Source organism: Nothoprocta perdicaria, unplaced genomic scaffold, assembly GCF_003342845.1.
Source record: "Nothoprocta perdicaria isolate Ctin4 unplaced genomic scaffold, notPer1 scaffold_29, whole genome shotgun sequence".
NCBI lineage: Eukaryota > Metazoa > Chordata > Aves > Tinamiformes > Tinamidae > Nothoprocta > Nothoprocta perdicaria.
This window is the reverse complement of record NW_020455521.1, coordinates 804395-830864: the sequence shown is the minus strand read 5'-3', so window position 1 is coordinate 830864 and position 26470 is coordinate 804395. Positions and strand designations below refer to the sequence as shown.

Sequence of the window (26470 nt, the reverse complement as noted above, 5' to 3'; positions counted from 1 at the left end):
AGGTCAGTGTCCATGTGTCTTTTTTTTTTTTTTTTTTTTTGTGAAGGACTTTTTTTTGTGAAGACTGATGTTAAATAGAGATGGTCCAAAGTCTTAGAACACATGCCAATTTTGTTCCATATGTACAAAATATCTTTGTGTCCTAGAGCTATTTCTTAATAGTAATCACCTAGAAATATTAACTATGGTAACAGAGCAAAGAGAAAAATTTCTTCAAAATGGCTTTTCAAGATGGTTTCAATTTTGATTTAAATAATTTCACTTAAATTCCTGAAACCTCAAAAAAAAAAAAATTGCCCTATTGCTTTTCAGGCGATACCTTTTGGCTGTGTTATGCTCTTCTCTGTGGACTGGCTAGTTGGCTGCTTCATGGAGTCTTTTGCCAAAAAATAATRCAACAACTATTACAAATTAATGCATAACTTCAAGCATTTCAAAATATTTAATCAGTATTTGTTGATAATCAGAGGCACAGAATGCATGAAAACTTTTTTTTTTTAAGTGCTAGACATTATTTTCATTTTCATTATACCTCCCTATTCTTTAACACCTGCATAAAATTTATAGAAAGTGATACAAGACTGGAGAGGTGGTTACTGCTTTCCTCTTACTTTCACTGCTTTAATAGTGGTTGAAGTATCGAAATATGACAAAATAATTTTAAGTGTCTTGTCACCTTTTCTTTAAATATAAACAACTATACAGGAAGCACAGTGACTATGGTCAGACTGAAGCTTGGTAGCACTGCTATCAGTAACAAAAGTCTTATCAATGAAGGATTTTGTCCTTAGAAAACAGAAAAGAWAGTGTGTAATTTAACTAACATGATATTTCATCCTGCGTTTAGAAGAAGGGCCCCTCATGGACTGCTACTAACATGAGAAAGAAGAAATGTTTCAAGTGGGACGAAAAGAAACACACAAAAAATGGGTTAACTGTAGCTTTTTGTATTGCTTTAAGGAAGAACAATAATTAGGCAGCACTGGGGAGCTGCTCAGTTTCTGATGCTGCTCGCGGTCGCACTTTGATGCACTTTTGTCATGGAGGTACAGGTGGTATAATTGGAGGAAATAACCATTATTCAGCCTTTGTAAAGAACATGCCTTATTATTTTTAAATAACCTTTCTGCTTGCCTGCACTTAAAAGAATAAATCCTGGGTAGGTTTATTTTATAGTGAATTGCTCAAAGCTCTTTTGCCATATATAGAGCTCATTATAAAATTTCTAGTTGCTCAACTGCCTGTTCCCTTGCTGCTCTTGTAGCAGCTGCTTCAGGTGCTGCTGACTTGTGATTCCCTTGTCCTTGACTGCAGCCCATATGGCCAACCGCTACCTGGCCCTCCCGTCTCTTCTTGATGCAGAACTCTCTCATTGCTCTTCAGAAGGCAAACCCAATGGAAACTCTGGGGAAAGCTGATAAAGATATATCATGCTTTGATATTTGTCCCTTATATGAGGGAAAAAACACCCGCCTGTCTTTTTAGGATGAATGTCCCTGAGCAGATATAAAAGCTGTTACAAAGCTTTTGTTAAGCGTTTATTTCTATTTTAGGAAGGCTGTTCTGTGTCTCACAGCTGGATGGCTGTTCTGTGGTTTGTGGTTTTGAGGTCAGTGTCCATGTGTCTTTTTTTTTTTTTTTATCTTCATCTCGACTTCCCACATCTAAGCTCAAACTTCATCCAAAAGCTTTTCAGCTCCACTGTCCTCTGCTATTGAGACAAAAGATTCACCTGGTTCAGCTATTTGACCTTATTCTTGAGTCAGCAGGCCGTTATTTGACTCACTCCATCTTATGCATCAAGCTAGAATTTATTAGCCCTTGCATCAGTTTATCTTCCTCTCCTTGTGCTGCCTTACTAGGAATCACCGATTAGAAAGCACCAACTTTTTTCATTTTTAACATTTAAGTGGGACATTTTATAATGAGTACCTATGTTTCAAAAGTATGAAGAAATAGACGCCTCTAAGTCTTCAGGTCTGCGTTTCTACATGAACTGGATATGAATCATTAAGGTATGATTCCAATTTCAAGTAAATTTTATATATAATAGAAAAACTCTGAAGATATATGTTGCAATGCTGTATAGCCAGGTTGCCTGGAGATGCTATGTTATTGACTACAAATCTGGATCATTTTGACATCCATGTTATCTTTTTTTCTACCTCACACTGACCCAGTTTAATAGTTGTTATCTCAAGAAGACAGACAATCAAGTTTTAGTGCTGGTTATCATATTGCTTTCGTACCTTAAATGCAGAAACTTAAAGAGAATGTTAACTACTAAATTCAGGCTGGAGTCAAAAGGKAGCAAGAAAAATGATCTCAGTAAACTAATACTTAATCATGGCTTCAGATAGTTTACCAGGTTTATGAGCCCAGGGGACTATTCCTGTTTGTTTCCTGAAAAAAATAGTTAACTTCTAGAACAGGGGGATTATGAGTTTTAAAACTCTTACTTCATATTAAAAGGGTGATGCTAAAGCAATATTGGGAATAAGAGAAGCTACCTGCGTATTTCTTAGCTCCTGAGGATACTGATATGAATCAGGTCATTAGTGTTCTGACATAAATGATGGCCTCTTTTAGTCATCACAAGTCAGCCTTTCACATTTTTTTTTCCGGACACGAGCAATTGGAGAGCGTAGCAGCTTTTACAGTTTGCCCACTCTTCCTGTAATTGATTTCAAAAGGGCACATTATGATTTTTTTCTATGAACTTCCTGGGCAATTATCAGACAAGCAAAGATCAGTAAATACTAGAGCTCATCTAAATGAGATAACCTAAACAAATATGAGAAAACAAGAGCTGTTCTTATTGTGTAATGTGTTGTCTGCATGGCAGGAGACAACATGGTAGATCTCCCCATCTCCTGTTAGCAATGACCAACATACTTGAGCATGGTTTAACTGAATCACAACTGCATAATGTCCACAAATTTTGTCATGCCTTCATGACAAAACAGGAAAATAATTTTAGAGGGCCAAGAAATAAGGAGGATCTGTTATACACAACTCTATAGGATACCAAGTGCCCTGGGATGTGTAAGAAAGACTCCTGAATATCAAGGGAGGAAATGTGAGGACAGTAGATAGGCTTTTACTATAGATGATCCTTTATCATTAAACTCAAAGACTGTATTTCCCAAGGACCTATAATGCCCTCCTGATGGAAATTATAACCTTTTTGCATCATAAATAACTCTCCTCCGAGGAGAGGAACTTTAAGGAAGATTGATGTATGGAGATGAGTGCTGCAAAGGCACTTCCCTTACATGTGCATCATGGACCTGAGGTAGCACAGCCCTGAAAGGTTTCTTCCCAAAATGTGACCTCCCAGGTGGTACGAGGACATGATACCACAGGGAAGGAATCATAAAGGGATTTTATTTCTTCCTCTTCCTCCTTAAGGTTCATTTTCTGCCCTGGGCGCTCTGGTCTGGAGATCACCCAGGGGTGGCTGCTTCCTCCATGGCTTGGTCCTGCTGGCCACCCGCTTTGCCATATGTATATGCACTATATGCTTTGCAAACATATTGTGTAAAGATCTGTATCCAGCCGTTTGTCTTTATATTTTGTATGCTTGCAATAAAAAGGGAAAGATCCTTCTGTTTCTTTGCCATCTTTGCCCAGGATTTTTGCCCACCGATTTGACTGTGGAGTCTGGGCTCTGGTTAAGAATGGGCTATTTCAGACTTCTCTTTCTGCCCTTTAGAGAATCAAGATGAAAACAAGAGACCCCAAAGTTCCAAATGTGTCTCCTACTGGCAGCTGACATTTAAACTAGTTTAGCTTTGAAACCTCCTATATATTTATTTAATGCAAAAGGAATGAAATAGGACTGACTCAGTCCTTTTAAATTACTGTGACGGCTGGCAGTGTAAAAGCTGTTTATACGTTTTGCTGAAGAGATAAAGCTCGTCAAAGAAACTCAAAACAGAACTATCGTAAATATACATCTAAATTATGTATAAACTTTCACTTCATCTAAGGGCTTCTTTTGATGATAAATTGACTGATTAAAAAAGTAGCATTGCTCTATGTGCCAACAAAAACTGGAGGAATACAGTGAGTGTCTTTGAAATGAAAATTCACTTGGTCATGCATAACTATAAATAGTAAAGTTCACCATTTTCCTGAGCACAGTGGGAAAGATGAATAAGGTCTGTTGTATTCCACAATCAGTGTCCTGGGGACATGTGGGGAGTTGCTTGTGTCATCTCTGAACTTCCAGTGTCCTTTGCAAGGGAACCCAGGTGGTGTTTTGGGTTCTTTTTCTTTTTTCTTTTTTTTTTTTTTTTTTTTTAACCTTCCAGCAAAAACATGGGAAATATAAGGCTGTGCACGCTGTGTACCCTGCCACTGACAGGTACGGGTGTCTCAGGAGTAGTTATTTAGTATCTTGCTTTTATCATCAATGCTGAGCTAGTAATATCTGCCATTGTAAAAATACAATGAAATCTGATCAATGACAAGTCCAACTGATTTTTCCAAAAGCGTGAAAATGCAGTATAAAACCAGTCTGATTAATCTGGTTGTATAAATGGGTATTTGTTACTTCTGAAATTTTGATTTTTTAAAAGTGCTTGGAACTTCAAATGCTACAAAGTCAGGACTTGATGCATAACATTTTTTTTTTTATGAAGTTAAAGGTTTTGATTAAATAAGCAAATTTCATTTGCTTTACAAATAATTTGTTGTATTTTAAAGAATAATAATTCAGATACATAGCACCATCAGGTCATATGCAGTAACAAAAATTTAGTAGGCAGAAAACTATATTTATCGTCTTCTAAAGTAAGTGAGTTTTACCCAAAATACCTAATTTGATGTAACCAATACACCCTTCAGAGAGGGCACTAGATGTTGTGGGAAGATCAGGGCTGGAATATGCCAGGAACGAGCTGTGCATGGAGATTCATGAAATGGAGCAGATGCTTTGCCCACCTCTTGTGGGAGGCTGTGACAAGGCCTGTAACTATTGGCGTGGGAGTGGGCTGTTCAAAACCTGAAGAGGGCATCCAAATTATGGTAGTAATGACAAACTTGAGCATGAGGTAAGTATTTGGAGTATTTACTTTCCAAGACAAGGACATAAATCCCATTTTATAACCTTACTGGTAGTCTTTGTACTCAGTAGGGTGGAGATCCCATCCATATTTATTAATGATAGCTGCTCTTCATGAGGTTTTACTCCTGGTTTAATACACTAAACAGAATTTGTTGTTCACTTTAATTGTAAGCAGTACTGTTCAAATATTTATGAAAATTTCCAGAAACTTTTTGGGACAAATCTTAAATCATGGCCATGAAAAGCACATATGTACTATTGTGTTTTAAAGCAGAAGATTGCTAAGAGTTCCTTGAATTTCTGTCCCTTTTTTTTYCTTCGSCAGATGTTCTGTAGCAGTTAATGGAGAGAAAGCGAAAGACAATTTTTTCTTTTTCTTTTGTTTTTYTAAGCCGTCAGTGTTGACCCATTTCTGATTTCAGTAAAGTCAATTGTGAGACTTCTATTAGTTTCTGTTACATCATGTTACATGTTACATCAGACCAACCGTAGAAACCCTATATATTTTTAATTCCAGCATAATCCTGTGTAAGACTTTTATAAGGATTTAGAAACTAATGCTGCATTGCAGATCTACCTTTCAACACTGTGTTCACACAAGTCACAGAGATCAATATTTCTGCTGAAATATTGCTAAGGCAGATTGCCTAGTTTTAGTTTCCAGGGTGATTGGAATCTGAATTTTCTCTCTCTCTTTCTTATCTCACCTTCTAATATATTCCTTTTTTTTTTTTTTTTTTTTTTTTTTTTTTTTTTTTTTTTATTCAAATGGGAAATCCATTTTATAATTCTTGAACTGCCAAGTAGTCTCTGGAGAATTTCTTTCTCTTTGAACTACTGACAGAATTGTAGAGCGTATGAAAGTCCCCAAACACATTTAGATTAATGAATTTTTTGGCAGCAGTAGTTCTGGGATTTTCAGTACTGTGTATCTACAAGAACATTTTACTGGTTTCCATATTTAAAAATGACAAGCAGCTGTAAATAATCAAAACCATGAAACCTATTACAGAGACATTGCTTGCTCTTCCATAAGAGATGCAGGAAAAGAGAAGGATGCTATTTTTTAAAGAATATTTCAGGCTTGTTTGCAAGACATTTTATGAAACACTTAAACTTTCCAGCAGTTATTTTTCCTTCCAGATGGCTATGACTTGCATGAACTATTACGCATTTTAAGAKTAACTACATAATGTTAGCGCGTGCCCAGGAGAATGCCATTATCTTGATTCGCAGACCTGGAGTATGACATGACCTACACTCACAGTATGTAATTAGTAGCTGCTAAACTTTTTGCATTTATATTTTAGAAAATAACTGTCTTTATAAATCAAGTCTGTTATAATATACTTCTGAGTTTAACCAGAGAGATGCAGCCTGACCTGAAAATGGCAGTGGTTAGTTACGTTTAATTGGACACTCGGTCTCATGTTAATCACAGCCCTTCTGTTTCCAGGAAACTACAGAACATTTTAGCTGACAGTAGCTGCAGAAGTGAACAGTAACATTTTACCATGTTTGCCAGCTTGTCGCCAGGAAAGTGATATTTTAAAATACTTTTTCCTCCATGGTTTATCGCTTCTAATGTACCAGGGAGTCTATCTAGAAGGATGTGAAAGCCTTTTAAAAGCAGTAATGATGCATTGGCTTATATTTCAGTGGAGGAATTAAGATACTGAAGGACTTGATTGTTATGTTTAATTTCTGGCGACTCGCGCCAAGAGACGTTAATATTCACCSATTCATTTGTTATCCAGGATCATTTCTAGCAATAAGTCATTTTAATAGGAAAGGAGAATCAGAATTTGAGATGAGTTGACTCAATTTCCCTTTTAGTTGATGATAGTATTATTGTAGTGTACGTATATAATGATGGATTTACATGGCCTKTTGGATTTTCATGAATAACTCTCATAACATTTCCAATGATAGGTGATATTATAGTTACAGATGGGGAGAATGAGCCACAAAGACTTCAAACTACTCTTTGCAGCAGTGAGGTTTCGCTCTATGTGATTTGAGTCTTTAGATATAGCCAATCTACACTGAATGTGTAGGGGCTGCGACTGAGTATTTACACTCATAGTAAAGAGCCACACAAATTGTGGGGTTTTGCCCTAACCTGGGAAAAGATGACATTTTGTTCTGTACCCTCTCCAAGGCATTACTGCCTATGTTTTTCCTGTGTGGTTTTTTTTTTTTTTTTCTTTCCATGTTACCTTTTTCCCCTCAATTAGGATCTCTTTTTTTGCGGGGGCCTTGAGCAGCTTGGGAGATTGGCCATCACTGACAGGAAAGCAACACATTTATCTGCACAGCCTCTGACTTACAACCCTGGGGATGCATCTGCAGCAATCTGAAGATCCCTGTGGGTCAGTCTACTCTTAAGCTGTATTGCGTAGAAGAAATGCGTTCTGTTGTTCTCTCAGTACCTGAGACCAAATACTTAAAACTGTCATCTTTGCTGTGCACAAAACGAGTACTTTTGCATCCAAATGAAATTTATAAAGTCTTTGTAAAAATAAAATAAATCCTGTCAGCAACTTACAATTAGAGTATCCTGGAGGGGTGTTTAAGGTCTACATTAAGTGACTCACAAAGGCTTCATGGCAAGAGCAGCTCTTCCTCTTGCTGAGCAGCATGCTAGCAATAAGGGGCAAAATACTGCGTTCCTCATGGGATGGCGTGTTTTCCAGAGAAGCCTGAAGCATTTCCAAGAGGTCTATCAGGAGCTTTTGAATGACTGATCGCTGAAACTCAGAAGATTTGTCGTGAGATCTTAGATTGCCCAAAGCAGACGTAAGCACCAGATGATTGGCATCCTCAGCCCTTGAGAGATCCATGTTAGTCCATGCAGTGGAGGGCAAGGATTTGATTCCTCAGAAGCAATAGCAGGCCTGGGATGTTGGCTGTGTTGTGGCTGGCATGCTGACAGCTGTGTTACAAGTTCAGTTGCTAAAACTCAGGCTGCTGGTCTTGCCTGACTCAGCCATCACTGTGAATACTAAATTAAGCTTTTAAGCAGCATTGTTATTCAGTACTGTTGTCTTTTCATTTTTATTTCTTTTCCATTCACTTTTGGGTTAGTTTTTCAACTTTTATTGTTAGCAAAACTGCTAACAATTCTGCTGGCAGCTGGTTCCACAGTTTGTGTTGTGTAATTTTTTTTCTTTAAATGTCTAAAAATTAGACATATCATTGTTATATCATTGTTTCCTTTCACTGAATGCTACCTTCTCTTATTTTGTGGTACAGAGAAATATTACATTTCAGAATGATTCTTCCATACCACAAYGTATGGAATAAGTTAATATTTCCTTTCATAATTATTCTTTCTAAGTAAAATAGAGTTCATCTGTTTGGTCTCTTTTCATAGGTGATTTTTCCCATGTTATCAGAGGTGATTTTTCCTATATTTTCAGTGACTCTCCCTCTTCCTGAACTCCTTTTAGCTCTCAAAACTCTTTTGAGATGAGTCGATAGTACTGCAGCAATGCTATACATGAGCCTGTGCTCCTGTTTTGCTATTGACTTTGTGCTTATTTTCACATACAATTTAAACACTGCTAATGTGTCTTTGGGAGAGGGGGTAAGTAGTACCTAATGGGAAACATGTATTTCTATTCTTTGATTTGTAAAATGTAAATTCCTATAATTTCCTTCTTGTAAAATTTAAGTGAGAAGAAGGTGATTGATGCACAGGGAGAAGGAATTGGGAGAAGGGCTTGTTGGTCCTTAGAGAAAATCACAAGAGGTAGAATTTAACCAGCTTCATGTTTACCATAGCAACAAATCTGGCCGTTTGCTTATGAAACCCTTTTCTCATGAGTAACATAGCAATGTATACGTGCTTGAGTATTCTAATTCTATACAAGATTATATATGTATGAGTATATATGTAGTGTTCAGTGCTGGATACTCTAATAAATAGGATTCATTTATTTTAGTGGGTTTGGCTTGATTGCATGGTGTGATTACACCTGGTGATTAGACCTTGCGTGTTCACTTGTATAGGATGCAGCAGATAGGAAGAAATAGTAAATGAAAGCTCAATACCGAAACAGGAAATGGAGGATTTTAGTCACAATGATGAAACCATCAATATTGAATGGAATGAATAATTGAAGCAAAAAATCTCAAAAACCTTTTAGCGTACCTGTCAGGAACACCAGAGACTAATTCACAGGTAGAAAATCATCTTAGCTRGAAGGAAAACAGTGGTGATGGTATAAATAGCATTATCTGCCAACAGGTGATCCCTGGATTAAAGTTAACCAGCACAGCCTGAAGAGTCATAAATAGATACGGCTCTATGCTAGCTCAACAGTTATTTATGTCTTGTTTGTGTTGAGCCCCTCCTGGCTTAGATTTGCCCCAGTGACAGTCCCAAGGACTATCCCAAAGCATATTCAAAGCTATGCAAAGAGTATCATTAACATAATCTTTGATTAAAGCTTTTCTAACAGAAAAATGCTCATAAAATAGAAGCTAGTCAAGAAAGAAGAGCTAGTTAAGAAAGAAGAAGTGTATTTTTCATTTTAATTATATGGTATTTCTGATAATTCAGATATTAAGACTTACACTGCACTTACACTAACACATCTCTGGAATTAGGACCCATAATGTTGACTTTTTAAAATATATATCCTGCATGCCTCTGTAAGACTTCTGAGTTCTTTATATCTAGGGACACGATAACGTGACTAATGAGCGGTTGAGGGTATTGGAATGTGTGTTTCCAGCGAGCTGTGAACTACCCCTTTTACGAGTTTGGTTACTGCACTTGCTGYAGGAAGTTGGAGCTGAATACCCAAAGCAACTGCGGCCTAAGATTTTTCAGATCACGGGGAGCAACAGCTGTTTATTAAGAATGTTTTAGCAATTGCAGCTGAATGCAGTTTTAGTGGGATAAGCCTTAATTGACTTTACAGAGCACACCAAAAATGAGCATTGGTTTATATATTTACATATAAGACATTCGCTTATAATATTGAGGCAACAGTTACATGAGAAACCAACGGTATCGATGCTAATTGCACAGTATAGTGTTTGGATATACTGTATTTTCAGGCAGTATCTTTTCTCTTCTTTTGGCAAATAGCTGAATAGAAGTGACTATTTGTTTAGCTGGAGTTTAGGAAAAATCCAGATMTGCCTCCCTGAAAGATGTGCATCCCTGGGAGATCTGCTTCTCTGGGAGACCGTSACCAGTCGCAGTAGCAGCKATCTCTGGTGTGTGGTGTGACCCAGCCCTCGCTCTGCTGTTGTGTGTTACTCTAACACGTGCTCTTCCTCGCTTTTTGCAGGGGAACCAGAATTTAAATATGTTGGGAATATGCACGGGAATGAAGCTGTCGGAAGGGAGCTGCTCATCTTCTTGGCTCAGTACCTGTGCAATGAATACCAGAAAGGAAACGAAACTATTATCAACCTCATCCACAGCACGCGTATCCACATCATGCCGTCCTTAAATCCAGACGGCTTTGAGAAGGCAGCATCCCAGGTTTGTAAGGTTGCTGATAGCAAGAACAGTTATAATCATCATCAAAATCATAGTAATAGAACTTGAACTAATGATTTTGTAAATACAGGAACTTTCACCAATGTTATGGTGATTGTCAAATGGACCAACATAACTCCAGTATTTTCTAATAGGAGCGTAGCCTTGTTCTGTTTAATAGTGCAAGATAGGTACCTGGGGTAGTAGTATGAATGTTTTCCAACACATAGACATTTCTGTTTTAAATAAATTCACTATATTTTAAAATATTAYAGTTTTTCCCCCACACRTATACTTTCATCCAAATTCACTGTCTAAAATTCTTCCAAAACAGTTATTGTATTACTGATTGTATTATGTCGTGTTTCAAACATGGCAGAAAGGGATATTTCCATTAAAAATATTCTCATGTAAATGTGTTTATGCATTTTCTTCACATCCTTTAGAGCTGCGGCCTAAACCAAACAAACTCTGTGAGCCATTAAAAAAAAAAGTTAATTTTAGGCATGAGATACTTTTAATTAAGCTGTTATTCAGAAAAATTTAACGTCTCATTTAGGATGAAAAGCAATCAAGAAACATGATATGTTACTGGAGAGTTAGAAAATGGAGGTCAAATAGGACTTTGTTATATATATATATTTTATTTTATATGTATTTATGTTGTAAATAAAAATGACAGTTTTCTTGTTTTACAAGATGTATGGATTCTTTTTATTAATATGAAAATGTTGACTATTTCTGTGCAGCTTTCTATTTATGATTAGGTGRTTTGTGTTTTATTAAGCTGCTTATGGAATCGGTTATGGTTTTTTAACAGAACTTTTAAAGCATATTTGATATTATGACTCCCTCTAGTGGCAGTGAAGCAAAAGCTGTCCTTTGATTAGGCAGTATTTTGTTTGTTTGAAATCTCTATCTATAGACATTCTAATTTAGAATTTGTGAGAAACTTTTGCTCTTGAGTCAGTGTATACTTGCTTTTATAGAAATGCCATATTGTACTGCATATATTCTATGTATGTATTATATAATTAATTATTAGATATTATATAATTAATATTTTAATACAATTTACTTCTGGGCCACTTTTGTTCTAACGTAACCATATATTGATAAACTACAGAGTACTGAAAGAAAAGACAGTTATAAAGAGCCTAGAGGCTTATAAAGACARTTATAAAGAGCCTAGAGAAAAATCTGCACTTAGTGGAAATTGAAGGCATTTTCTTGATCCAAAGATCCAAAAAAAAAACTCCTTTAGAGAACTAGCCTAAAGAAAAGATTATGGAAAAATTCTTGGTGTCTGTTTGTCTGACACCATCATTTCTCTGAATGAAGCTGACAGACGCCATAGCAATGAAAACCTCAGGAAAAAGACTAAGATCCTTCCTTATCCTGAAACCACTTAGAAAACTTTGACATTAGTGCAAATGTTCTTTGCAGCTGCCTGATAAATCCACAGCTGCCCTTGGACTCACAAAAGCATAGTGTGTAAATCATGACTGCAGGCATAAGGCTGAGGGGAAAAGCCAAGGCCTGGTGGAAAACTCAGAATCAACCAAGTAGGCCCTGCAAAAACCTGGTGTTTTGGGTAATTTTGTCATGTGATCCCTTCTTCTTCCCAAAAGCATGAGAAGCAAAATCATGATTTGAATGTATATGGGTATCTCATAGCTTGATTGGAAGTTCCTGATTTCCCTTCGCTTTTCTTTCTTCTTTCAGCCCGGTGAACTTAAAGACTGGTTTGTAGGTCGGAGCAATGCCCAAGGAATAGACCTAAACCGAAATTTCCCTGATCTTGATAGAATAGTCTATATTAATGAGAAAGAAGGTGGCCCCAACAATCATCTGCTGAAGAACATGAAAAAAGCTGTAGATCAGAATCCTAAGGTAAGCAGTGACTGCGTATCAAGTCACTTAAAATCTGTCCATCCATCCATCTACCCAAAAAGCTATCCCATTTTTACGAGCAGAAATATAGTAAGTTCTAGGAGCTATATGTATGGTAATTCAAGATCTTGTAARTATTTTGTTTATTTTGTTACTTAAAATATATTCTTACTGTTCTCTACCTTACYGTTCTCCTCAAAAATTCTTTTTGTTGTAAACCCTTTTTGATTCATATTTGTTAATCCTTAGAAAATTCCTCATTTAAAACATGTTTTATTTTTAAGGCTAGAGATTACGTTGACATCTTTCTTGTTTTAAGAATATTCTTGCAGATATTCAGCATTTTGACACTGCCAGAACTTCGCTGTGTGTTGTGTTTAAGTTCACTGCTGGCCAGATACTTATTCCTACATAAAARACAAGTATTTTTGTTAAGCAATTGGTATGCAAGTTTTTCACATCTGGAGGAATTTTTACCTTCTCGTGTTTTCYAAGCAGGAGGCTTGAGAGATTAAAGCTTTGTGACTACAATCTCATAGGGTTCTAACAACCRTATTCTGGCCTCAGATTCTAATTATTAAATGAAATAAATCTGTTTCCATTGCAGAGAATAGAGTACCAAGAGTAATTTAAAACTTATTTTACAAATTTAAATTTGCCATACTGTATATATATTTCTAACTTTAATGGAGAAGGAGACCAGCATTGAGATTTCTTTTTCCATTGTATCATTTTGAACTAATTTACACCATTTTTCGGCAGTTATGGAACTGCTTAGTCTGTTTAGTCATAGAAGTCTGATCTGGTTCTCTSTGAAGCCAAAATAAGATTGCTTTTCATATAAATAGCTGGCCCAATGTATGTGATCAGAATCAAGCCCCAGGTCAGCTTCTGCACTGAGTGCTGCACATACTGTTTTGTTGTAGCTTGCTCCTGAGACGAAAGCTGTGATCCACTGGATCATGGACATTCCCTTTGTGCTCTCTGCCAACCTGCATGGAGGAGACCTCGTGGCAAATTATCCCTACGACGAGACTCGCAGTGGTATGTAGGACACATCTAAGTTGTGTTCTATATTTATTTCCATTTAGGTCCATTTTGTAAGTGCTGGTACATTATAATGAATTACTCTAGTATATTACTCATTGATTACTTACATTTTTAAAGTTCATCACTGTCCGACTGTGTTTTCTGGTTTTGAAGATGGATGGCTATTTTCAGTAGAGTTGCATCACAAAACKGATGCAATACCTGAGAGAATCCTGGTCCTTCATGTAGGTAATCAAGGCAACCTAGATCCAAAATTAGTTAGGGCTGTTTTTACCCTTTTAATTGAAGGAAGAGACTTGTACCTGGGCCTGTGTTTATGATATAAAGTTTCTCTACCTGTGCCTTTAAATAGCGAATTTCTGAAAGTAATAATATGCCAATTGAAGCGATTTTAATTGCTAACAATCTGCCTTGTGGATTTGTTGTTTTCCCCAGGCAGTGCTCACGAATACAGCTCCTGCCCTGATGATGCTATTTTTCAAAGCCTGGCTCGCAGTTATTCTTCTTTTAACCCYGCTATGTCTGATGAAAACAGGCCACCGTGCCGTAAAAATGACGATGACAGCAGCTTTGTGGATGGAACAACAAATGGGGGTGCCTGGTACAGTGTCCCGGGAGGTGAGTCCCACATCGGGGGCTTTCGCTGCCCCTGCAGATTGCTTTAAGCTTGGGTTTTCACCCATTTCATTACAGACTGGTGTGTCACAAGGTTACCTGCCATTTTTGGTGTGGTTAAGGCCAGATCTTCTGAAGTGATTGTAAGGTAAAATTTCAAGCCATTTCTGAATGTGACTGAAAAGCCACAGCTTCGCTTTGTGGAAAGTTCTCCATTGAATTCAATTTGGAACCATTAAAAAAAAGAAAAAGTAAGTTTGCATGATTTGAAAAAAACAAGTCTGAATATAAATAAAATATTGAAAGACTTAATGGCTAACACTAGTTTCGTTTTAGTCAAAAAAATCTTAATAAAATGTTAAATCTTAGCTGTAAAAATATGGATGTAATTTTTCCCTTGGGAAAATGCTATCACAATCAGTATTTCCATTGTTCTGATTGTACCTTTTGATTCTGACTAGATTGCACATGCCAATGGCATATTTTCCATTGGAAAAAAGTATTAGAGATTTGAAAGAAAGACAGTAAATTTCCCAAGTGAGCCCTTCCTTTTTCTCATGCGTTTGTACAATGAGAAAGGAAGTAGGTTAGTGAAAAGGAATCCTTGTTCTGGCTAGGATCTGTGAGCCCAGCATAGTTTACCTAAGTAAAAATAGTGGGATGACAGTAGACTTAGGACCATACAGGATGATTCTGTTCTTTCAAAGGTAAAAATCAGCTGGCAAACTGTAGCAGTTGAACAAAACATCCATTCTATTATTTGCCATGGTATGACTTAAAAAAAGAAAAACAAAAGTGATTCAGCCAAGACAGTTCTGCTGTTTCCAAATCTAGTGCTAAGGAAAACAACTGCATATTATTTAGTTCCAGTTAAAGTTTTCTTCAAAACTTTTGTYTCAAAAAATCTCTTGAGTTTTGCATCAAGGAACTGAGATGCAGCAATTAAGTGAGCTTTCGTATCAGGGATCTTCTGCTATGTCTGTGGTAACATACTTGGAGTAGTAGTATAAGCTGCTGGAAAGTAATTAGTCTTAATTTTGGAAAAGCATTTAATTACGCCAGAGTTTACAAGGAAAACTCGCTGAAGACCTTCCCTACACGGTGTGTGCTCCGGTTCTGAACCAAGGGGGATCTTCTCTGCCTTGGCACCGCTGGGTTGCTGTAGGCTGCTCTGGGTCCTGCTACAAGATGTGACCTGCAGGTCAGACTTGTCTCCCTGTGTCATCTCCTTGGACTGGATGGAGACAAAATGGAAGGTGACTTGCCTCAACCTTATAGAGAAAGGTGGAGAACAGGAAGCTTGCGACTGGACATAGAAAATAGGTAAATGGGGGTACTGAAACTGTATCTGTGTAGAAGGGAGTGMAGGGCTTGAGCAGAGGTGAGAGAAAGGAAAAGGGAGATCCCTTTTGTCTAAGGGAGAGATGAGCTAAATGAGGTGTTCTGGACTACTTCTATGACAGTGCCTTATTTCTTTCTAACCAATTATTAGAGTTGCTGTCGCTCTCGAGCTTGTGGTGCTCCCAGCTGTGCCTCATCCTACAAATTTCTCTCCATCATTTGCCCACAGGGACTTCTACCTTCTGTTAGAGACAGCATTAYGTGGTGGATTGGTAGCAGTTGCTTCTGCATGTGGTTTTCCAGCATGTCTGATGTTTGCTATAGGAAGACTGAATGTCTGGTGTCAGAAATGTCTGCTAGCAACTGTTGTCTCAAGCTAGGATCAAGGATGTACTCTCCACTGARCTCACCTTCTGTGCTTACCCTCTTTGTAAAGTCTCAGAATTTCCTCATCAGATACCCCTAGCCCTAGGGAAGGCAGCAATTCTCTATTCATGTTTTGGGGTAGAGAGAGCAGACWCTATAGAAGGAATATTTGCCACCTGCTTCTGTGTTTTGATTCACCTTTCTAACAGGAGATTTTCTCACCATTATCTACTCAATAGTTCCTTTCTTCTGTGGAACAGGGACCCAGGGAGGTTCATTCAACTCTCCCATGGGATGTTTGTGCCAAATCCATGGCCATGTTGCCGTTACACTTGTTTTGTGTTAGCTGTCATCCCTAATTAGTTGATACTTGTTTTTTCAGAGAGGAGCAAGCAAAGGTGAAGAGGTTCTTCTGTGTTCAGGAAAGGCTCTTTCAGCCACCAGAGCAGCCTGGGAACAATTGAGCTTGTATTGAGAATCAGTGCTGTTTTAAACACAGGTCTTCTCCCTCTCATCATGTAATTAACGACTTCACTTATGCACAAGAAAGTCAAATTGAATTTGCGTAGACAACTTTAATTCTCTTATTTCCTCAGCACATGAGTGCCTGACTTCTTGATCCTTAATAATCTTTGAATAAACTTTTTATGTGGAATATCTATTTGAAAATATAAATGAGAACAGCAGATATTAATTAATTACTATCCAGCTGCATGTCTGTTCTGCTTGTCCTGTCATTACAGAGTGACCTAAGTCTAATCAGATTCATATGTCATTACAAAAATAGCATTTGAAAGCAGCTTACATTGCTGCGTAACTAGGCTTTTGTTTAAGTGTCTTTTTAGTTTCAGATCCTGTTGATCCAAACTGTAAATCACTCTTGGCACTTAATTAGTTTGTTTGTAGCTTGAATTTGTTTTGAAATTATCAGTTTTCAAATCAGTATTTAGGACCTTTTCAATTATTCTATGCAAGCCATGTAGGAGGCACATGCTCTTCTTCTTATATACAAGACTCAAGTTCATCCTATCCTATTAGAGATTATTGTCTCTATATATGTAGAAGTTGAACAAGCTTAATGTTGTAATTTAAAATCTAAGCAATTTAGGTGCCAGACGACTGCTTTGGGCTTCCGTTGCTCTGTGAAGTTTGGAGTTCCTTTAAAAGAGTTGAAAGACTTCTTTCTTCCCAAAGTCTGAACYTCTTTTTATAAACTGCAGTCCTTCAGAAATATGGAGCAGTGCAATGGTGTTGCACTGAAAAAATATTCAGAAAAAAAATATTCATAATCAGCAGTGAGGACCTGAATYTCAGTTATATCTGAAGTGTAATAAACATTTCTGATCCTCAGAAKGTGATCCTTACTGAAGTATGGAAAATAACTTTTCTGCTCTCTCTTTTGTTTTTTTTTTAAAAGGAGAGCCTTTGGGAGTGTAAGAATGTGCATGCATGTGTTAGATCCCGTGTCCATAACAAGAAAGAGGGAATAGTGCAGCTCAAGGCTTGACCAATGGCTATGTGGCTGTTTTGGYTCTGATATTCAGATACATCATTTGAATTATATTGAGTTATTGGATATTCGACCGTATCACCAGGCTTAACAGGTAGTTGAAGAGTGCAAACTATATCCGGCCAGATGCTCTTAAATTGGCTGGGTCACAGTTTAGAGCAAGGCTATCTTCACTCCCTTCACCACCCCAGAGATGCAGATCTGCAGGTCAGTGATGCACAAACTGTAGGATATGTGTTGCAGGATTTGAAGAGCACAGAGGCATTGTGCACAAAACAGGACACTATATTCCTTCTTTATTCTATGCTTGAGAAACTTAGGCATCACAGGGGACATGGTGGGGAGGGAGACCCTAAATTGTCTTCCTGAGAACTGGAGCAGCAATGGTCAAGAACTGTTGGCATTACAGTAAAATTACACCACGCTTTGTCTCTGAGTTCTCCTCTTCATTGATTTTTGCTTTGTTTTAGAAGAAAGACAAGAATCAAGAAAAACAAATGATATCGTGTCTGGAACAGACGCCTGGCAGTCAGCATCACTGTCAAGATTTTGCTTGTGACTTTGGTGCACTCTTGCTGTGTAGTCACAAATGGCCCGTCTTGCTTTCTGCCTGGTGGGACATCAAGCCTTTCCTTCCAGGAGCATCTTTGCCTTCTGTGTTGTGATTTTTCAGGCTTTAAATATAAATAATCCTTTAGGAATGTGAAAAGCCCCAGTTTCTATCAGTAATTAGGAGTCTAGTTGCGTGATTGACAGGAAATRGACTATTCATCCTAATGCTTTGGCAAGATCCCACCTGACTCAATCTGTTCACTGCTTTCTATGTTCTTTTTTGGAGGTGACATCAGCTCCCTGGATGTTGCTCTGCGAAGGCAGAGCACTGATCTGGATAAACAGTACTGGCTCTCAAGTGTAGCTTGTGTGGGGGAATATAGGGCTAAAGGAATTAAATGCACTTGGAGCACTTAAAAATCCTTCAGCAACTTCCACTGGGTTGCTCAAAATGCTTGATAGCCCTTTTGCTTTCAGTCCTCCATCTGAGACTCCAGTGACTGCTCTGCTAGGTGCTTCCCTGCTAGGGAAGAGGCAATTCTAGATCAGCTCTTGTGAAGAGTATATTTGTAACTCTCCCAAGGACAGCCTTGTCCTCCCTCCAGCAGGTTGGTCCACTCACAAAACTGGAAACCATTTTGGATATCAACTGGGTCATTGGAGAACATAGCCAATATTTCCATGTAGTCAGAGAAGAGGCTCAGCAGTGCAAAACAGTGTGTCTTTCCCATGACTTTTTATTCCTAGTGGTAATTATCCTGTATGTATTTTAAAGTTCCTATGATTAAAGTCACATTAATAATGAGGTTTAATGCATGGAAGGCTGTCTGGTACTTATTTGTCTTATTTCACTTTATCATGTTTCATTTACTTTATAACCAATTGTCATATACCATACCTTACAAAGTGATCATCCTTTTACTTTCATCTGGAAACATTTGAGCCAGAATTGGAAATAATATTCAATTTCTCAAGAGAAAAAAGTAATTTCTATCAGGTATCCAAAGCCATGTGTTAGATGTTAATATATAGGCCAGATGCAATACACAGTCAAGTCTTTTCTAAATTCTCGTGGGAAGTAATTGTTTTCTCCTTGGTAGCTCTGATTTAACACAGCTGTGTTCAGTTGTAAGTTGATGAAATGGAACTGCACCAGTTGTATTTACAGGTATGTTTTTTCTCAATATGACCAGCATCTCACATGTCCCTCTTCACCCCATGTACTTCAGAACAACTTGAAATACATCACCAACTCTCTCTCTCTGGGAATTGCAGGGATGCAGGATTTCAATTACCTCAGCAGCAATTGCTTTGAAATCACAGTGGAGCTTAGCTGTGAAAAATTCCCCCCTGAAGAAACTCTGAAGGGCTACTGGGAAGACAACAAGAACTCGCTTATCAATTACATTGAGCAGGTAAYACCAAAAAGAGGGTGGTGAAACTCTAGTCGTTGTTCATGAAACTTCTAACCATTGCATTGTATAAAAAATCTAGTTCAAAATCCCTTTTTAATCCAATTGCCGCTATATAATTGAGGTGACAAATCCTTTGYGATCTTTCTAAAGATAAGGAAGAAGGGAGCAAAAGAAAGAAGAAGAATTAATCTCACGCTATTTAAGCTGTTACAGATATTTAATTTACATGATTTATATCAGCTCCCTCAATGAGAATAAATGCACATCTCCAGAGTAGAATTGCTTCCCCCAGTGCTACTGTGTAGGCCAGGAGGAGATGGATTGCCCTCTACAGATAGGAAAGTGTGTTTACAAAACATGGGATGAGTTGCTCTGGCCACACGGGGATGACTAGTTTAGTTTATAGCTGTCTGGCAGCTCATTTTAACACTAGTGGAGGACTCTAATCCTGGTTTTGTAAATACTCCCCAGCTCTGTGATTCCATCGACTGCTGAAATTAAGCGCAGAGCCATCTMGGTGATTAAAGAGAATGATTCAATTAAAAATAACATGGGATCAGGTTAGAAGTCTGAAGCMCAGTCATGGGTCTAGATAACCTTGTGCAAATGGGTTGTTAGAAGTTAAGATTTCTGAAATCCGTTTTTTTTAAGCATTTAATACCCTTGTAACAGACCAAACTGAAAACATATTTCCAAACAGTGTGGGAGTTTGGGATTTATGAAACCTTGAGGTTGCAATGAAAGATGATGGATAGATCTGCTGTCATTAACAGGTGCTCATCTGGGACTGTGAAACCAGAAATATACCTTGTTGAAAGAGCTAGTCAAGTAACAGGAGCATTTTTTAAAGAATTTATTTATGCAGGAATGATTATTTGGCCACATAGAAAAAATGAAGTAAATTCAGGCAGTAGSATGTGTATATGCTGAGGGAAAGGCTGTATTTGCACTGTAGGTTTTTACCCATTTAAGACAAGGTCCCAMTCTCTGCTACCCTGCACTTGTTTAGCTCCTTTGCACAAGGCTTAATTTTCTGTAACTCACTGAAAACCATGGTGCCACTGCATTCTCATAGCTGTTAAAGAGTGACAGCTTAACTTGCCAACTTCCCTTGCTCCTGTGGAGCTGCCAGCTTTACCCTGTATGTTCAGGTGGTTTATCTGGCACTGCTTTTTAGAGAGCAGTGCAGACTTAGAGACCTAGTTCTGCAGTCCATCTCTCTAGTGCTTAGTGTAGAGGATGGTACAAATATGTATTTTCTGCTTTTCTAAGTTGATGTCTGCCAGGCATGTCCCAGTGTAAATTAGAGTAATTGGGTCAACGCAATTATAGCAACTGAATACATAATATAGATTTTTAAAAGAGAACGTCCAGCTCTGAGATCAAGATTGAGGAACACAGCACAGAGAGTTTAGGCATTTCACACCAGGTTCTTGTACATTGCCCATGTAAGTCCAAGTGTATTAATTCACCCTTKTTCCTGTTTGTCTTCCAAGCAGTTATATCCTTTATTAGCCCTAAAGTCTTCAATTAGCTGAAGAAACTAAAAAACTGTTTTCAAATTACCTTTCAAAACATTCATTAATTCCCAGTAACAAAGTGTTTCAAGTGAATGTTCATTTCTGACATGCCATATGGCTTTATTTATTTATTTGTTTATTTATTTGCTTATTTATTTATTTGCTTATTTATATATTTATTTATTAGATTCATCGAGGAGTGAAGGGATTTGTTAAAGACCTTCAGGGCAATCCGATAGCAAATGCTACAATCTCCGTTGAGGGAATAAGCCATGATATTACATCAGGTGAGTGTCGTACTTCCAGAGAATGAGAAGTGCTAGAGTCTAAGCATTGAAGCTTATTTAAGTGAGCAAATTTTGGTGCCAGGAAAGCATGTTGTGCCTCCAGAAAGTTGTTAGCTGCAGGATTTCAGGCATTTTCCTATTCTGTTTGCTTTTAAAGGAGCTAAAGGCTGGTTGTTGGGATTCTCTCACAGCTCTCGGTTTCAAGTCATTTTGTATGGTTGTTGGTGACTCATGCTTAGCTTGCCTGCTGATTTGAGCTTCAGGTTCTGGCAGGATTTAACGTCCTGCTTGCAGTGCCATTTTGAATAAAAAAGCTAAATTGCCTTCCAAATCTCTTATATTAGTTACAATGGGATCATACCTTTGGTATGTCAGTTCTTGACAGAATTTCAGTTTACATAATTTCCTTCTGTGAAGAAAAATTCTACCTGCTCTTTACAATTATGCAACATGCTTTTCTCTTTTAGAACTATCCTCCTAAAAATACTGTGTTGGCGTTTATGCAAAGTTGTGTGTCACCTCCTCGCTGTTGTTGCACTCACCTAGTTCTAGAAGTAAATTTAAAGGTAGTGTGCACAGTGGCAGCTTGAAGTCCCACATCCCTGTAGACCTATGCCTTCTCATTTTGAAAGACAATGTTGTATTTGTACAAAATACCGATTAGAAAAAAATAATAATAAAATGCCAGTTTTGCCCATGACCTTGCATTATGGCCATTTTCTTACCAATGTGTCTCAATGTGCAGTATTACAGAGGCAGAGAGTATGGTGACAGGGGACGGATTAGYCCCCCAGTTGGCTTCTCCTTGTATTTTTTCCCACATCACCTACAGCATTTCTGCCAAACAGGAGAATAGCTTGTAATAGCATGAACCATTTTCTTTCACTGTATATCAAAAGGGAGCAAACCATAAAGGCTGGGAATGGACAGACAGAATTTCTGAAGAGGGAATAAGTGGTAAAAAGAGATATTTTGGGGCATTGAAGACTGATACAGCTGATATTACACCTCAGGCTACTGTGGTGCAGGAAAGCATCTGGACATGAATCCTCTCACGTCACTGTGTGTGTATATGCCTGAGAGACACTTATGGTCAAAACATTRAGAAAATAAACACTCAAAGTTTAGGAGCTTCAGAAAGAGAGATAAACATGTTCATTTTTTTTTCCCCTGCCTCTTCTGAAGTGGACTGACTATCGACATTTTCTGACCATATGAATTGCAGACATTTAAATAATACTTTCCTCTGTGCTTGCACATTTCCAATGTCCCCATGCAGCTGCAGAAGTGCAGAAAAAGTGAACTAGCAGTAATGACTCTGTCCGTAATGTCCCAGAGTGTCCTTTTCCTCCATGTGCCAGAGAGTCTTCAACCTGAAAAATGCARAATCTTTCATGGAGTGGGTACAGCACAAATTCAGGGTATAAATTTTTGGTTACCTGAAGCAAAGCAAATGTGTGATGTTATATTTACACAGCAAGTATGGAAGAATCCTTTCAGACAGACAGAARAAAAGGGCTGACAGGAATAAGAAGGATGCTGAGCACAGCATACAGCCCCTTTTCCTTAGCTTTGTAATTACTTTTGTGCATACTTTCCTGGAGCTGATATTTTCTGCTTCCCTACAGCCAAGGATGGTGACTACTGGAGGTTGCTTGTGCCTGGAAATTACAAACTTACAGCTTCAGCACCAGGTTATCTAGCAATAACTAAGAAAGTAGCTGTCCCCTATAGCCCTGCGGTTGTGGTAAGTGCTCACATGTGTGTTGCTTGATTTTTTATTATAAAAAAATTCTCTCTTTTTTTTTTTTTTTTTTCTTTTATGGTATTTTTATATTCTGAAACTACATTGCCACTCCTGGTAAATTCCAGTATATATTAATTTGGAAATCAGTCTGGAAATATATTCATTAGGTAAACCACTAGGAATACTCTCTTTTTAAACTCTTCTGCTTTCATCTGCTATTGGCCTTGTTATGACACAGAGAAGATAATGTTGAGATAATTGTACTTGTTTTTATTTATGTATTAATAGCAAATCAAGTAGAAAATTACCGAACGCCTTTACATAAAATGGCACACAATGAAGAAATGTTGAAATTTTCATTGGGGCTTGATGCTTTTAATCTAAATTGTCAGGTAACTACCTGGATAGGTTAAAACCTGTTCAGCTCCATGTGGAAGGATAGTGAGGAAGCTCTATACCATACAAGCTGTATACATGGATACTCAATATTTTTGATGAATGAGATACCGTATTTAAGAGTTCAGAAACATTCTCAGTTTCTCCTCTGCACAGGTGTGGATTCCACATTTAAAAATTAAAATAGTTGCTCCTTTCTTAGTGTATATTCTGTTTTAGGATAAATTATGAGCATATCATGCCTGTACTAACGAGACATTTGTTAGAAAAGTTCCCTGAATTTTCCTGGTGATATAGAATAGAAAGCACATTTTGATATGCCTGAAAGTCTGCATTTGCTAGGTGTTAGACAACAACACACCGACAGTAAATTTTAACATATATTAAAAGATTTAGGMTGTTACTCAATTCCTAATTATCTAGGCCCCTATTTTTGAAGTGTTTATACAAATTAAGGACGGGACAGATGTCTGGCTTCTTTTGGAAACTTTCCTGCTGTAGCTATCTGCATTTTTAGATATGTTTATTGTCCTGGTATGCAGGTACCACGCATTAAATCAATCTTTGGTGGAGGGCGGGGGAGAAGGAGGGAGACACTAGAATGAAAGGTCCTTAGCTCCTTGTCCATGTTAAATTGTTAAATACCTTCTTTCAATGTATGGCTCTAAAAACTTACACTTGTCTCTCACTACATATACTTACTAGTGTTTTTGACTCTCTCTGTTACTCAGGTTGATTTTGAACTGGAGTCATTATCTGAAAGAAAAGAAGAGGAGAAAGAAGAGTTGATGGAATGGTGGAAGATGATGTCGGAAACACTAAATTTTTAAAAGAAAATTCTGGCTTTCCAGCTTTTAATCTATTCTATGTTGACTTAGTATAATGTACTGTGGAAAGTCCATATATTTTAGATATTGTGCACTTCACAATTAATAACTTCGATTTCTTTTTCAGACATCTTTTAATTAATATGATTAAAAATTATTATTAGACACCTAGCTAGATAAATAAGTTATTAATTTTCTTTCATATTGTTATAGAAAATTTACTCTTCTATACAATGCAGAAAAAAAATGAATGAATGTCTCTGCCACATATACAGAAGTACAATCTCTTGTGTGTCATTTGCAAGTTGAGAATGTGTAGGTTAACTCTTGATTTTAAAAAAGAAATATGCTGTAGTCAGTTCCCAGTATTGCCAGAAATATTTGACAGTGCATAGTAGTAGACAGTGCTCCTTACTGAATTATATAATGAATGTTATTGAAAAGACTTATAATTATAACAGTGTGGTGGTGTAATAATGTTTCACAAGGATTAAAATTCAGTATAACATTTTGTATGTCTCTGGCGTCGGGACTATTTAAATATGTAAGAAACATAAGCTTCTGACTTCGTGTTAGCAAGTGGAGAGAATTTGCATAAGCTCTTTCATTAAAAGATGGCATGAAATGAACCAAGGGAATAACAGGTCTTTATTCCTTAATCTGCTAATGATACTTCAAGGATACCTTTTAGTTATTTTTCTTTACTTATCAACCAAATTAAAAATTCTGAATGGATGAAGAAGAAAAGCTCATGCGTTTTGTTACTATGCTGCTTGCATTCATATTTTACAGCAAGAAAAAATAATTGTTTTGGGTGATGTCTGTTCTGTCTAACTATTTTATCAACAATGTTTAAATGTGTTAATTCTAGATGTGTAGCTGAAAGTTCACATATTCACTGAAAGCTTCCAAAACTTCACAGTTTAGAAAATGAACAAGAATATATACTAATGACAGGCATTTAGCCACAAAAGGCAAGAATGGGTTTGTTTCAACTCTGTTTCTTCTGCTGGATAGTCATATCTCAATTTAGAAAGAAGAAAGGAAAGCAGAAAATTTATCAATATAGTGAATTTTACTGAGGCATTCAAAGTTAAAAAAAAAAAAGATTCTTTAGATATAAAACAATCTTTAAGCCTCTCTTTTAAAAGTGCTCTAAAATTAAATTTCTTTAGTACTTTGTCTCACACGAGTGAAACATAGGAGTAGAAGAAAACACATGAGCCATCCAAACTTTCACGGGTGCAAATTTGACATAATTCTTTTGAAAACACTGCCAGTATTCACCTTAAGTGAAAAATACATGTTCCGAGTAGGATCCAAATTTACCTTCTTTGGGTATTTAAAAATCTAACAAAAATATTCCTTTTTTATGAATTTGGAATTCTTTAGTATGAATAGAGCTTGAACTTTTATACCAAAAGGATCAAGGTGCCCAGTTATGCACACTCAGTTATTTGTTACAAGGCAGCTTGGAAGAGTAGGATACAAAACACACTCTGTCTGCTGGGAAATAACAATACTATTTTTTGACTGAACTGGGTAAAATTAAGACAAATAGTGTAAAAAGTAACCAAAAAGGGGATGGCTGCCATGTGGGCAAATGGCTACAGGAKAGTTTCTGGCCTGCAAATCAGTGTAATTTGGCAAGTGTATATTTGTACAGATCACCCTGCTCTGCAAACTTATAATTTCAGTCCAAGCAATATTATTACATGGTGCAACTTTTGTCATGCATCTACCACCTGTGTGGTAGATATTCTTTCCTACTTACTGCTGGCATTATATCAAACTGATCTCATAACAGATTTCTAATCCTTATATTACATGTATAAGATCCTCTAGCCATGCATTAGCAATTACATGTAGTTTCCCATAAATGATCTCCTGGTTTTACTTTGGAAAATCCTATTAGCTTGCTCTAACTGTGGTCAGACGGGTTATAGTAATTAAATGTTACAACACCAGAACCACTGCCACTGTTCTTGCTGTAAGTAAACATTTTTAAGAAGAGCGTAGCCAGGACTCTCAGTAAATAATTCCTTATGTAGCTTTTCTAGCTTACGTGAGCTGTGTTGTAGGACTGTGTATATCTAAATGGAAGATTCAAGTGTTGTGTGATGCTGAGCTTTTGGTTAAAAAGCCACGTGGTGTGCTATTGTACAATAAATCTACAGGTTTATTTAAAAATGTAAAAATGTGTGAATAATTTACAGGCTCAGAACACTTTTTGGCCATGCAGGTCTGCAGAGTGCATAATCCTCCTTGGTGAGATGTGTATACCAATGAATTTTTAAGGTAAACAGAGATTCAGCACTGGGATTAGTGCCTGTGTCCTACTGAGAGCAACCCACAGCCCTTAACTTTATGGCAGAATATT

The 26470-nt window shown here is 37.3% G+C and overlaps 1 protein-coding gene across 1 annotated transcript in view; it reads left to right on the top strand.

Moving 5' to 3' along the window:
• CPE (carboxypeptidase E) overlaps window positions 1-25726 on the top strand; it is a 48564-nt gene extending 22838 nt beyond the window's left edge. Inside the window, exons 2-9 of the mRNA XM_026041667.1 lie at window positions 10378-10574; window positions 12297-12464; window positions 13391-13508; window positions 13950-14132; window positions 19174-19313; window positions 21021-21120; window positions 22749-22867; window positions 23995-25726. Of these exons, the coding sequence (XP_025897452.1) occupies window positions 10407-10574; window positions 12297-12464; window positions 13391-13508; window positions 13950-14132; window positions 19174-19313; window positions 21021-21120; window positions 22749-22867; window positions 23995-24093 (1095 nt within the window). The 5' untranslated portion in view covers window positions 10378-10406 and the 3' untranslated portion in view covers window positions 24094-25726. The remainder of the gene's footprint in view (window positions 1-10377; window positions 10575-12296; window positions 12465-13390; window positions 13509-13949; window positions 14133-19173; window positions 19314-21020; window positions 21121-22748; window positions 22868-23994) is intronic.
• The last annotated feature ends 744 nt before the right edge of the window (window positions 25727-26470 follow it).